The 13,360-nt window shown below is 38.8% G+C and overlaps 1 protein-coding gene across 6 annotated transcripts in view; it reads left to right on the plus strand.

Moving 5' to 3' along the window:
- ECHDC1 (ethylmalonyl-CoA decarboxylase 1) overlaps positions 1-13,360 on the plus strand; it is a 57,424-nt gene that overhangs the window by 31,456 nt on the left and 12,608 nt on the right. For all 6 annotated transcript variants that reach the window (XM_040238977.1, XM_040238979.1, XM_040238981.1 and 3 more), the window contains 2 exons: positions 4,821-4,873; positions 11,001-11,081. In XM_040238977.1, the coding sequence (XP_040094911.1) occupies positions 4,821-4,873; positions 11,001-11,081 (134 nt within the window). The remainder of the gene's footprint in view (positions 1-4,820; positions 4,874-11,000; positions 11,082-13,360) is intronic.

Below are 13,360 nucleotides of genomic sequence, written 5' to 3' on the forward strand. Positions count from 1 at the left end.
AATTAATAAGAACTAGAAACAGTGAAATAAAATTCCTGATAACTGTTGCCATTTCTCATATAGAGCTTATCCCTATATGCCTGAAAAGTAACTATAAATGTGTAAAACTGAAATTTTAAATGGCCTTGGGATTTTTGAGGCTCATACATGTTTATGAGTTGCAGTTGTACATATGAACACTCCTGTCCCTCAAAGCTAAGAGATTCTGAGATGCTTAAAATGACTTAAAGTTATATACAGCCTTTCTCTGAACAAAGCTCTTTTTATCTCACATACTTACTCTTTGTTCTCAGAGATGTGTCACTGCATCTGCTTGTTTGGTGAATTCACTCTTCTGAGGATGGATAAGTAAAATAGATGATGATTTTAGAAATTGAATTGCTTTTCTTTCAGATTATTAATAAGGTACTTGAAAGTGATTATTAAATGCCTTTTTTTGAAAAAGATAATTATGTTGATGTTTTTGCCACTGTGTTTTTTCAAAGCTTTGAAAAATATTTTGCTAATGAAAATTACCAAGTACTAAAAAAAAGTAGACTTGTTGACTGAAAGAAGATGGGCAACCTAGAAGTTGCGAGTTAACATTTTATTCTGCGGACATTCTTAGGACTTCAAACCTAAGGGGAGACAGTATCTCATAACCCTGAGAAATCGCTCTGAGGCTGTGAAGGGGAGCCAAGATATATGGGTGTGTTTGCAACAGAGGGCAAGTAAGTAGTCAGGAGATTATTAATTAAAGAAAGCCAGACATCTGAAGTTAAGGAATTCCGCGCTTTTCTGTGTATGGGTGGGTTCGAGAGTCTGGGCCCACTGAAATCATTTCCTTTGGTATGTACCTCAGTTGTAGGGGCCAGTATCCTGTTTTCTCATCCTGAGTTCCCTCAAGCTGCACTGTTGGGAGTGGCGACTGCTCGATGGGGGTACATTCCCTGTTTCCATGCTAAACTCCCTCAGGGCTCACCATCAGGGTTGACTGTAATCGCTGATGACTGCTCCATCCTTTGTTTACTGATAGGATAGGCAGTATTTTATTTTTCAGACTAATATGTTGAAACCCTCCTGTCCTCAGAATCAACAGTCATCAGCATTGTATTTGCTTATCTATCGGTAGTTTTTTTCTTTAGGACCTGGTCTCAAGAGGTTGGTTTCATTTTGATACCCTTTTTTTAATGAGCAGGGAAAAAAGCTCTCATTGTTCTAGTGAAAGAAAGTGAAAGTCACTCACTCATGTCTGACTCTTTGCCACTCCTATGGACTATACAGCCCATGGAATTCTCCAGGTCAGAATACTGGAGTGGGTAGCTGTCCCCTTCTCCAGGGGATCTTCCCAACCCAGGGATCGAACCGAGGTCTCTCGCGTTGCGGGCAGATTCTTTACCATCTGGGCCACCAGGGAAGTCCCTAATTGTTCCTATTAGACAGTTAATCCTTCATTAAGATGGTCCAAGCAGAGAGATGAATTAGCCCTGAAAAGTTACGGAACAGAAAAAAAGAATAAAAGAGGAAAAAAGTCTAGTGCAGTATTAACCCATTTCTAAGATGTGACTTGATGCTGCAGATGTTCTGGAGACTCTGAGAAGTCTTTTTTCAGAGGACAGAAATAATAAAAGTCCAGTTGAAGCTTTCAGATAGGGGGAAATAAAAACCTTCTTACTCTGCAGTGAATGGGTTTGATGCCTCGAGAAAAGTTTGGCCTTTTAGAAACCTGTATTATTCTCTATGTACCTTGAAGATAGTATCCTCCTTTGTCCAGTGACTTCCCTTGTTAAGTTTCTGCCAGTCTGTTGCCCCCTATTTCTCTGTTGCCTAAATTTTTGCAGCAACCTCAAAGTTCTTGTCTAACTTCTTTGCTTTTGCTGTGATTATTGTACAGTTCCATTGTGGCCTTATTGACTTGTAGAGAAGCTGTTATAAATTTCTCAAAACCCTTCTGTGTATTTTGAGGAAATTAGTAAATTCATACAACAGGCACTTAGGGAAAAAAAGGAAGGCTCATTTATGGTTCTCTTACTGGAAGGGGGACCATTTCCAGGGTCCAAGAGTGGGCTCCTGTCTAACACTCGGAAATGAATTATCCAAGGAGACACACATACTGACAAAGCAAAAGGCTTTATTGGGAAGGGATGCCCAGGCAGAGAACAGCAGGGTAAAGGAACCCAGGAAAGCTGCTCTGCCACATGGCTCTTGGTCTCAGGTTTTATTGTAACTGGGAGTTAGCTTTCCAGGTTATCTCCAGCCAGTCATCTACTTATATCCATATTTGGTCTGATTCCTGGCAGCACATACATCTCTCAGTCTCGATGGTGTCCAGCAAAAGGATTTCTGGGAGGTTGGCAGAACATATTATGGGCTGGCATCTCCTCCCTCCTTTTGGCCCTCCCCAAATTCTTCCCAGCTGTATCATACTGTTTTTTTACTACTCATTGATTGCCTTTGTTTTGTGAAACAACGTAGTTCTCCATCTCAAATTCATCTGAGTCAGTTAACTTCAACAAGCACATACTATATGCAGAACGTTGATTACACTGCTAGCTTCTGAGGATAAAGAATGTGTTTTGTCAGCCTCAAATTATCTAGCAAATGCCATCTCCTCTTCTCCTCTATAAAGCCTGCTCAACTACTCCAACCCAGTGAATTGTTTCTTATTTGCCACTCTTCTCAGCTTGTTTAAGCACTTCTCAGAATACTTAATGTACTATACCTTGATGCATGATGCGTTTCTTTTTTCTCACAAGATTTTTGAAGACTGGGAACCAGGGCCACATTCTACTGATCATGTTCCCTGTCTTTATCTTGTATAGATGATGTGACTAATAATAAATCTAAACGCAATGTATACAATCTATAAATTCTCTAGTTAAGTTAGAGAAAGGAAAATACTGCAGAAACACAAAGGGAAAAAGTTGTTACTCTGGGATTTAGAAAATGTTGTTGAAAAAATGTTTGATTCAGGCATTCCTTGAAATAGGTAGAGAAAAGGACCAGCTGTTCCAAATAGTGGGAATAATGTGAGCCAAGACATAGAACAACGATAAATGTAAGGTGTTAAAGGAATGGCAAATAGCTTGTTGCAGAAGAAGTTAAGATGCTTGACTGAAGGGTACAGTGGTCAATAAAGTTGGTAAAATAGTTTGGGATCAATCCTTCCCAAGGAATTCTGACCTTATTTTATTGGTGATATGAAATTATCATCCTATAAGGAGGTTTTTCAGGCAGGATGCAAGATACATTACAGAGGAAAGAGAAATTAAATACAGAGAGGCCAGTTAGGAAACAAGGCTGTTGTAATAATCTAAGCATGAGTAACACAAGTTCAAACTTGTGAAAATAGAAGACAAAGGGATTGAAATTGGAAATATTTCAAAAGAAGGATTGAGGAGACATGCTTGGTAACTCAGCAAACACAGGAAAACTGAAATGGAGGAGTTTAAAATAATGCCAAGAATTCTGAACCTCTTGGACTAGAAAAACCATTCCTGTTAATTCAGAACTCTGTGATCTATTACAAAGCATCTAGGTACATTTTCATCTTTCTAACCATTCTTTAAATCAATTGGAACACGTTTTTAAAATTTTTCGTTCCTTCCTTATTGTGTAAGAAAACTGAAGTTCATTGTTATGACTTGCTCAAGTTTATTTTTTTATTATGTGGTGATACTCGGGTTAAAAGTCAGCTTTTTGTAACCGGTTGGTTTTGCCATGCCAAATTTGAAACGTTGGCAGAATGTGAAATTTCTTAGCAGGTTTTGGTACTCTAAAGGAGACACTAGTCGAAGCAATGGGAATGGATGAGGCTTCCAAGGAAGAAATTGCAGATAAGGGAGAGAAAGAGAATCATGGATTGGAGTTTTGGTAACATGTATTTAGCTGAATAAAAAAGAGACAAAAAAGAAAACTAGAATATAGTAATCAAAGAAATAGGAAGAGGATTGGGAGTTGAAGTTGGAAACTGAGACTATCAAAATGAAACAATTGATCAAAGGAAGATGCTGTATGTTATGGAGATACAGAGGGAGATGAGAATAAGGAAAAGCCATTTAATTTAACAAATAGGAGATTGTTAGAAACCTTTGAGGAAAGTCTTTTGAGAGAAGGCTGAAGACCACATTATACTTGGTTTAAGAAAGTATATGAGGGTAAAAAGAGGCAATGAGTTTATACTACTATTAAGAAATTTGTTTTTTATGTTTATATTCTTAGGGGATCAGAATTTGGGATAATAGGTGGGTATGTCTTATGCCTTGTCCTTCCAAATTACCCTGAATAGAACTCTACACTTTTCTGAGACCTGACTCTTAACACACCTACGGCTACAGCTAAGTTGCTTTAGTCATGTCCGACTCTGTGCGACCCCATAGATGGCAGCCCACCAGGCTCCCCCATCCCTGGGATTCTCTAGGCAAGAACACTGGAGTGGGTTGCCATTTCCTTCTCCAAGGCATGAAAGTGAAAAGACAAAGGGAAGTTGCTTAGTCGTGTCCGACTCTTAGCGACCCCATGGACTGCAGCCCACCAGGCTCCACCGTCCATGGGATTTTCCAGGCAAGAGTGCTGGAGTGGGGTGCCATTGCCTTCTCCATTACACACCTAAGTCCATGGTAATACTTCATACAAAGCTGAATTCAAAAAACGCTTGAAGATCAACATAATAAATACAATATCATTTGCATTTCAGACAGCTTCAAAGAGTTTTTAAATGAAAACCTCATTTTAAAAATTTCATTATTTTTGGCTCTATTACCTTCTAAATCCTAAAAGTGTTTTTTTTTTAATTTCTTATGTAAAACATTTACATTGTATCTGTTTATTCTTATTTAAAGGATGGAATGGCCGTATGCATGTTCATGCAAAACACCTTAACACGACTTATGAGGTAATGTATCTTTGTTTTTAAAACATGATTTCTGTGCTTTCTTCTCTGTAACCACCCTCCGTGTTTTTTCAGTCTTCTAACTTTATTGAGGCTTTCAGTGGCTAAGTCAAAGATCTCTCTTGGTAAAATGTCACATGGTACTTGAAAATACATGGGTTATTTTCAAATATCTTTTGATACTGATTTTTAGCATCATTCCACGTGGTAAGAGAACAGACTCTGATCTCGATACCTTTAGACCATGAAATTTTTGCACCTTGTTTTATGTCCCTGGATATGTTCCAGGGCCTCCTAGTTTATAGTCTATGAGAACTTGAATAGAATTTGTGTCCTCCTGTTGTGTGAAAATTGTATAAATCTTAATTATGTTGAATTGGTTCATGGTACCTTTCAGGTCTACTGTATCCTTCTACTTTTTTGTATGTTCAGTCCATTAATTTTTGAGAGTTTTGCGGGGGGCGCTCCACAGAAAGAGGGAGGCAGGAACTTCCCTCAGCAAAGCTGAGGGGTCCCGAGGAGAGGTGAGCCTGCTGTCCGCCAACTCAGCCCCTCGGCGAGCGAGAGACAATCAGATGCGACAGGGGTTCCATCGAGTGGTTCCGCTTTATTGCCACAAACTCTTGATTTATATAGGCAAGCAAGGTTGTTTTGGGAGAGACCTCCCATAGTTGCACCAATCACGTTAAAGGTCAAATTAGAATATGCCATAGTTATACCAATCACGTTAAAGGTCAAATTATAATATGCATATTAAGTAAAGTTGTCATGAGCTTAACAGGAGTCTATCTATGGTAATCACACACTGTCCATGTGCATGGAAGTCAAGAGAGCCAATCAAAAACTTTAACATAGACCACGCCCCTATCTCTTCCACCGGATGCCATCTTGGTTTCCAACCGTTAAAGCTAGCCCCTTTTTTTTAAGGTTTCCCACGTAGGGCCCCACAGAGTTTGCTATTGAAACTCCAACTAAAAATCTTTATCTATTAAAAAAATAATTGTAATATATAGTAGAACTGTATGTAACTTTGTTCTGTATTTTCCAAGTCTCCTATAAGTGAGTTACATTTTCATAATTTAAAAAATAAAAAAGGCAATAATAAAAAAAAGAACACAATTTCTAAAAAAAACCCAAATAACTCTTTATTAGTCTATGCTTTGCACTAGTTAAAAAATAGTCACTGATAGTCTATTCATATTTAGAATATATGAATTCAGTATTCATATATTCTGGTTCATATTTATTCTAATGATGAACTATTGATTTTTGCCATCAAGGACAGTCATATAATTAGATGTTAGTGAAGTACGTACAGATATTTAAAAAATAAGAACCTTGAGAGGTAAAAAGAGTTTAGACTTAGCTCTTTTCCCTAAAGAGCTTGTATTTAGTTATAATCTGGATATATTTCAGATAGACATGTGGAAGGTAAATACTGATGCTAGAGCAGAAAAGATGCATGAAGGTAACCTAATATTCAAAAGTAGTAGACGGTATAGCAAAGTGATCTGTATCCACAAGGAGAGAGAAAAAGAGTTACCAGTTGGAGAAAGCTTTTACATATTTCTGAGAAAGATGGATTCACTTTGCACCTAGAAGAGGAAGAAAAGGAAAAAAATTGGGCTCCTGTCATTATGCATTTGGGGTTACAAACTATGACATGATTGGAGTGATTAGCTGTCTACTTCCATATTCTGAATGTAAAAAAAGTTAAAATTCAGGAAAACTAAGGAAATTCATACTTGTTTAGCACACTTATTTATTGGACATGAATGTATTTTTGTTACTCTTTATATGTGAGAGTCTAGAAAGGGTGATCTTCATTGTATTAGTTCCTATTCACCTACTTCTTACCACATTCAACCTTTTCTTAAGTAAATCTTAAAAGTTTTTTTCTTTAGGTAATCCTTTTTATTTGGAAGCGGTGTGTGTTAAGAAATGTGTAATTTCTTAAGACCTGTATCTTTTCATTTTGGTTAGACCTACAAAAAATTATATATTTTTGAAACATTTGAATTCGCCTTTTAATACACAGTTCTGCAAAATGGGTCTTTGCAAACATGAAAGGTGAAGACTATTTTTACTTCAGAACCATTCTTTTATGTAGGATCAGTCCCTGGATCATTTCAATGAGGAATGAAAAGATTTTTGGTAGGAACCTTTCATACCACATTTCTTCCTTTTTGATACCGCCTTAATTTTCCCATCTATAATTTGATATCAACAAAAATCGACTAAGACTATAGCACACTGAATAATTCCCAGTTGTCAGGTGCTTAGAAGTTCCAGGAGCTCTCTACAAGCTTGTTAGTTAGTCACTCAGTCATGTCCAACTCTTTGGACCCTGTGAACTGTAGCCCGCCAGGCTTCTCTGTCCATGGACTTCTCCAGGCAAGAATACTGGAGTGGGTTGCCATTCCTTCTCCAGAGGATTGCCCCGGCGCAGGAATCAAACCTGGGTCTGCTGCATTGCAGGCACATTCTTTACCATGTGAGCAACCAGGGAAGCCTGTACACAGGCTTACCTTGGAGATACTGCAGGTTGGGTACCACAGCACCACAGCAAAGTGGTATCAAAATAAAGCAAGCCACGGAATTTTTTGGTTTCCCAGTGCATATGAAAGTTATATTTATACTCCACTGTAGTCTGTTAAGTATGTGATAGCATTATGTCTTTAAAAATGTACATATTAATTGAGAAACACTTTATTGCTAAAAATTGCCAATCATCATCTGAGCCTTCAGTCAATCTTAATCTCTTTGTTGGTGCAGGGTCAGTATTGATGGCTGCTAAATGATCAAGGTGGTAGTTGCTGAAGGTTGTGGTAGCTGTGGAAATTTCTTGAAATAAGCCAACAGTGAAATTTTCAGCTTCAGTTGACTCTTCTTTCATGAACGATTTCTCTGTAACATTCAGTGCTGTTTGACAGCATTTTTACCCACAGAGGAACTTCTTTCAAAATTGGAGTCAATCCTCTCAAACGCTGTGGCAGCTTTATCAAATACGTTTTTTAATACTTAAAATCTTTTGTTGTCATTTCAATAGTCGTCACAACATCTTCGCCAGGATTAGATTCCATCTCAAGAAACCACTCTCTTTGCTCATCCATGAGAAGCAACTGCTCATCTGTTAAAGTTTATCATGAGATTGCAGCAAAATCAGTCACATTTTCAAGCTCCACTTGTTGTTCTCTTGCCGTTTCCACCACATCTGCAGTTACTTCCTCTAATGATGTCTTGAACCCCTCAAAGTCATCCAAGAGGTTTGGAATCAGCTTCTTCCAAATTCCTGTTAATGATGATGTTTTGAGTTCTTCCCATTAATCACAGATGTTTTTAATAGTGTCACCAGGCTCCTCTGCCGATGGAATTTTGCAGGCAAGAGTACTGGTGTCGGTTGCCATTTCTTCCTCCAGAGATCGAGCTCCAGTCTCCTGGGTCTCCTGCATCACAGGCAGATTCTTCATCTGCTGAGCCACTGGGGAAGCCCCAAGAGCATCTCGAATGGTGAATCCTTTCCAGAAGGTTTTCAATTTACTTTGCCCAGATCCATCAGAAGAATCACTCTCTGTGGAAGCTAAAGACTAATGAATTGTATTTCTTAAATAATGAGACTTGAAAGTTAAAATTACTACTTGATCCACAGGCTGCAGAATGGATGTTGTATTAGTAGGAATGAGAAACAGCTTTTATTTCACTGTACACCTTCATCGGAGCTCTTGGGTGATCAGGTGCATTTCATTGTCAATGGGCAGTAATAGTTTGCAAGAAATCTGTTTTTTTCTGAGCAGTAAATCAGCAGTGGACTTAAAATATTCAATAAAGCACATTGTAAACCGATGTGCTCACCCAGCCTTTGTTGTTCTATTTACATAACACTGAGTAGATTGAGAAACACTGGGCTAGAAGAAGCACAAGCTGGAATCAAGATTGCCGGGAGAAATATCAATAACCTCAGATATGCAGATGACACCACCTTTATGGCAGAAAGTGAAGAGGAACTAAAAAGCCTCTTGATGAAAGTGAAAGTGGAGAGTGAAAAAGTTGGCTTAAAGCTCAACATTCAGAAAACTAAGATCATGGCATCTGGTCCCATCACTTCATGGGAAATAGATGGGGAAACAGTGGAAACAGTGTCAGACTTTTTTTGGGCCCCCAAATCACTGCAGATGGTGACTGCAGCCATGAAATAAAAGATGCTTACTCCTTGGAAGGAAAGTTATGACCAACCTAGATAGCATATTGAAAAGCAGAGACATTACTTTGCCAACAAAGGTCAGTCTAGTCAAGGCTATGGTTTTTCCAGTGGTCATGTATGGATGTGAGAGTTGGACTGTGAAGAAAGCTGAGCGCCAAAGAATTGATGCTTTTGAACTGTGGTGTTGGAGAAGACTCTTGAGAGTCCCTTGGACTGCAAGGAGATCCGACCAGTCCATCTTAAAGGAGATCAGTCCTGGGTGTTCTTTGGAAGGACTGATGCTAAAGCTGAAGCTCCAGTACTTTGGCCACCTCATGTGAAGAGTTGACTCATTGGAAAAGAGCCTGATGCTGGGAGGGATTGGGGCAGGAGGAGAAGGGGACGACAGAGGATGAGATGGCTGGATGGCATCACCGACTCGATGGATGTGAGTCTGAGTGAACTCCGGGAGTTAGTGATGGACAGGGAGGCCTGGCGTGCTGCAATTCATGGGGTCGCAAAGAGTCGAACATGACTAAGCGACTGAACTGAACTGAACTGAGTAGATTGAGCATAATTCTTAAGAGCCCTAGGATTTTCAGAGTGGTAAATGAGCATTTAGTTTCAACTAGTAACAGGCTGCCCCTGAAACGAGAGTCAGCCTGCCCTTTGAAGCTTTGAAGCCAGGCATTAACGTCTCTCTAGCCGTGAGTGTCCTAGATGGCGTCTTCTTCTAATATAAGGTTCTTTTGTCTGCATCGTCAGCTTCATGCATTATCTTAGGTCTTCAGGGTAACTTGCTGCACCTGGCATCTGATCTGCGTCAGCGCTTGCTGCTTCACCTAGCACATTTACGTTATGGAGACGACTTCTTTCCTGAATCCTCATAAACCAACCTCTGCTAGCTTCACACTTTCCTTCTATGTCTTCCACATCTCTCTCAGCCTTCATAGAACTGAAGAGAGTTAGGACCTTGCTCTGGATTAGGCTTTGACTTAAGGAAGTGTGGGTAATTTGATCTAATATCTGGACCAATAAGACTTTCTTCCTATTAGCAATAAAGTTGTTTTGCTTTCTTATCTTTCATGTGTTCACTGGAGGAGCACTTTTAATTTCCTTCAAGAACTTGTACTTTGCATTCACAGCTTGGCTAATTGTTAGCCAAAGCCTAATCCAGCACAGTAAGTGAAAGTGAAAGTTGCTCAGTCGTGTCTGACTCTTTGCAGCCCCATGGACTATATACAGTCCATGAATTTCTCCAGGCCAGAATACTGGAGAGGGTAGCCTTTTCCTTCTCCAGGAGATCTTCCCAACCAAGAGATCGAACCCAGGTTTCCCGCATGCTGGTGGATTCTTTACCAGCTGAGCCACCAGGGAAGCCCAATTAAATGAAGCACAAAAAAATGGGGTGTGCTTGCATTATACAGAAACAACTGTTCATTTGGAAGAAAGTTCATATGCCTGTAGTTGAAGATAAATAATGATTTGGGGAGGTATGTTGATCAGTTTGGGGCTTCCCTGGTGGCTCAGAACGGTAAAGATGGCAGTGCAGGAGGCCCAGGTTCGATCCCTGGGTCAGGAAGGTCCCCTGAAGAAGGGAATGGCTACCCACTCCAGCATTCTTGCCTGGAGAATTCCATGGACAGAGGAAGCTGGCAAGCTACACAGTCCATGGCGTGGCACAGAATCGGATACGACTTAGCTACTAACACCTTCACTTTGATGTTTGCATAGCATTTAGTGTGAATTATTATATTTTCATTATTATACTGTTTTGCTTCTCACGGTTTACAGGCTAATCATTCTACTGTACTTTGAGGTGTCCTTGTTTTTATAAACATAGATCAATAATTTTGTTTCTATTATATCTCAAGTTTTTAAAATATTTGTAGCTTAATATCAGAATTTAAAATATTAACATCCATTTTTCCTTCTTCCTTCAATATACAGACTTCCTTTAATAAGTGTTGCACTGGTTCAAGGTTGGGCGTTGGGTGGAGGAGCAGAAGTTACTACAGCGTGTGATTTCAGGTAGGGTAAAAATTGTATTACTCTTCACCCAAATATAACTAACATGTGAAATTTATTTCTTTGCCTAAATTATAGGTATTTAATATATTTTTAAATAGATGATTGATGAGCAGATTTTTTTTTCTGCCAGTCATATCATTAAAGTAGATAATCAGTCTAATATAACTCCATAATTACTTCATTGCTGTGCATTTCAAAAAGTTAAAATGATTTTGAAAAAAATCCATATCAACAAAGTCCCCGGGGAATGAAGTGAAGGAAATACATGAAACTTTAAGAGTCACAAGAATTATACAAGAAAAGAACCAAAAAAAACAAACCCAAAGAAGTAAAGAGAATGGGGAAAGGGTCTGCTTGGGTATTCCTCTTACTAATGACAAGAGGTTTTCTGAGACCCCGTCTCTACTGTGATTTGTAGAAACTTTGTGGGGATTTTGAGCTGATTAGAGGATTCATTTAGATAAAATTATTTGGTATCAATTAACCCTTTAATCCTAGAATTCTTTTTAGTTTTGGATAGCTGTACTTTTGGAGAAGGGAATGGCAGTCCACTCCAGTGTTCTTGCCTGGAGAATTCCATGGATGGAGAAGCCTGGTGGGCTACAGTTTGTGGGGTCACGAAGAGTCGGACACGACTGAGTGACTAACACATGCAGCTGTACTTTATAGGAATGATACAGTTTTTGTAAGTCTTTCTATATTTTGGTTTCTTGTGTATAAACCATAAATGTTTTATAAGCATTTGTGCGTATAAACATAAATGTCAGTTTAATGACTTGCTACAAAATAGGAAGCTATGTAACTATCTTATAGGTCAAGAATTGAAACATTATCAGCATTCCTGAACTCCCTAAGTCATAACCCCTTCAGTTCCATCTGTAAGAAAGTATTACCCTAAATTTTATAATTACTTTCTCATTTTCCTTTATAGTTTTATAGGTTATAACCATTCTATAACCAGTATATTCTATTTATTTTCCTTTTGAACTAAATATAAATAGCATACTAATAGAAATACTATGAGGAAAGAGTCAGTTAGCTAGTTCATGCAAAAGAGGTAACTTTTTAAAGTTTATGACTCAGGTTTTAGTTTATAAGTTGAAACATATCACTTTGTATTCAAATAAATTGAGATTTTAAAATAGTTTGGGTATATAAAACAAATTACAAAGATCCTAGTCAATTTGAAAACTGTGTTAAAGCTGCTTCAGTTGTATCTGACTCTCTGTGACCCTATGGACTGTAGTCTGCCAGGCTCCTCTCCATGGGATTCTTCAGGCAAGAATACTGAAGTGGACTGCTATGCTCTACTCCAGGGGATCTTCCCCACCCAGGGATTGAACCTGCGGCTCCTACATTACACGCAAATTCTTCACCTTTGAGCACCGCCACCTGGGGAAGCCCCTTTCAAAACTAGACCTTGCTGATTGAGGAGGATTCTTGTGTACAACAAAACCCGGCCATTTCACATGGCAGTGCCCTCTGCTGTCATCAGTGCAGATTGTATTCAGTTCAGTCGCTCAGCCCCACGGCCTGCATGCAGCACGCCAGGCTTCCCTGTCCATCACCAGCTCCCGGAGCTTACTCAAACTCATGTCCATTGAGTCGGTGATGCCATCCAACCATCTCATCCTCTGTCATCCCCTTCTCTTCCTGCCTTCATTCTTTCCCACCATCAGGGTCTTTTCCAAGGAGTCAGTTCTTTGCATCAGGTGGCCAAGGTATTGGAGTTTCAGCTTCAGCATCAGTCCTTCCTATGAATATTCAGGACTGATTTCCTTTAGAATTGACTGGTTTGATCTCCTTACTGTCCAAGGGACTCACAAGTGTCTTCTCCAAGACCACAGGTCAAAAGCATTAATTCTTCAATGCTCAGCTGTCTTTATGGTCTAGCTCTCACATTCATACATTACTACTGGAAAAACCATAGCTTTGACTATATGGCCCTAATTGCAGATTTTATCAGGAAGCTACATTTTCATTCTGTGAGGAGGAAGCAGTTATATTGGCTTTATGGACAATATGAGACTAAATAGAAAACGTGTGTGTGAAAGGACTAAATGCTTTTCTCACTTTACCCTGAAATACTTGTGAAATATATCATTTAAACATATAATTATATGATATATAAATATAAAGTATATATTTAGATATAATGTAATATATCTAAAGAATCCTAAGCTATATGTAAATATACATTATTACACTTAAAAATCCTCTACATAAAAGTAAGTGAAAATTAAAACTTTATAGATGTACTCTGGACAAAATGTACCCTC

Source organism: Oryx dammah, unplaced genomic scaffold, assembly GCF_014754425.2.
Source record: "Oryx dammah isolate SB20612 unplaced genomic scaffold, SCBI_Odam_1.1 HiC_scaffold_4, whole genome shotgun sequence".
Classification (NCBI taxonomy): Eukaryota; Metazoa; Chordata; class Mammalia; order Artiodactyla; family Bovidae; genus Oryx; species Oryx dammah.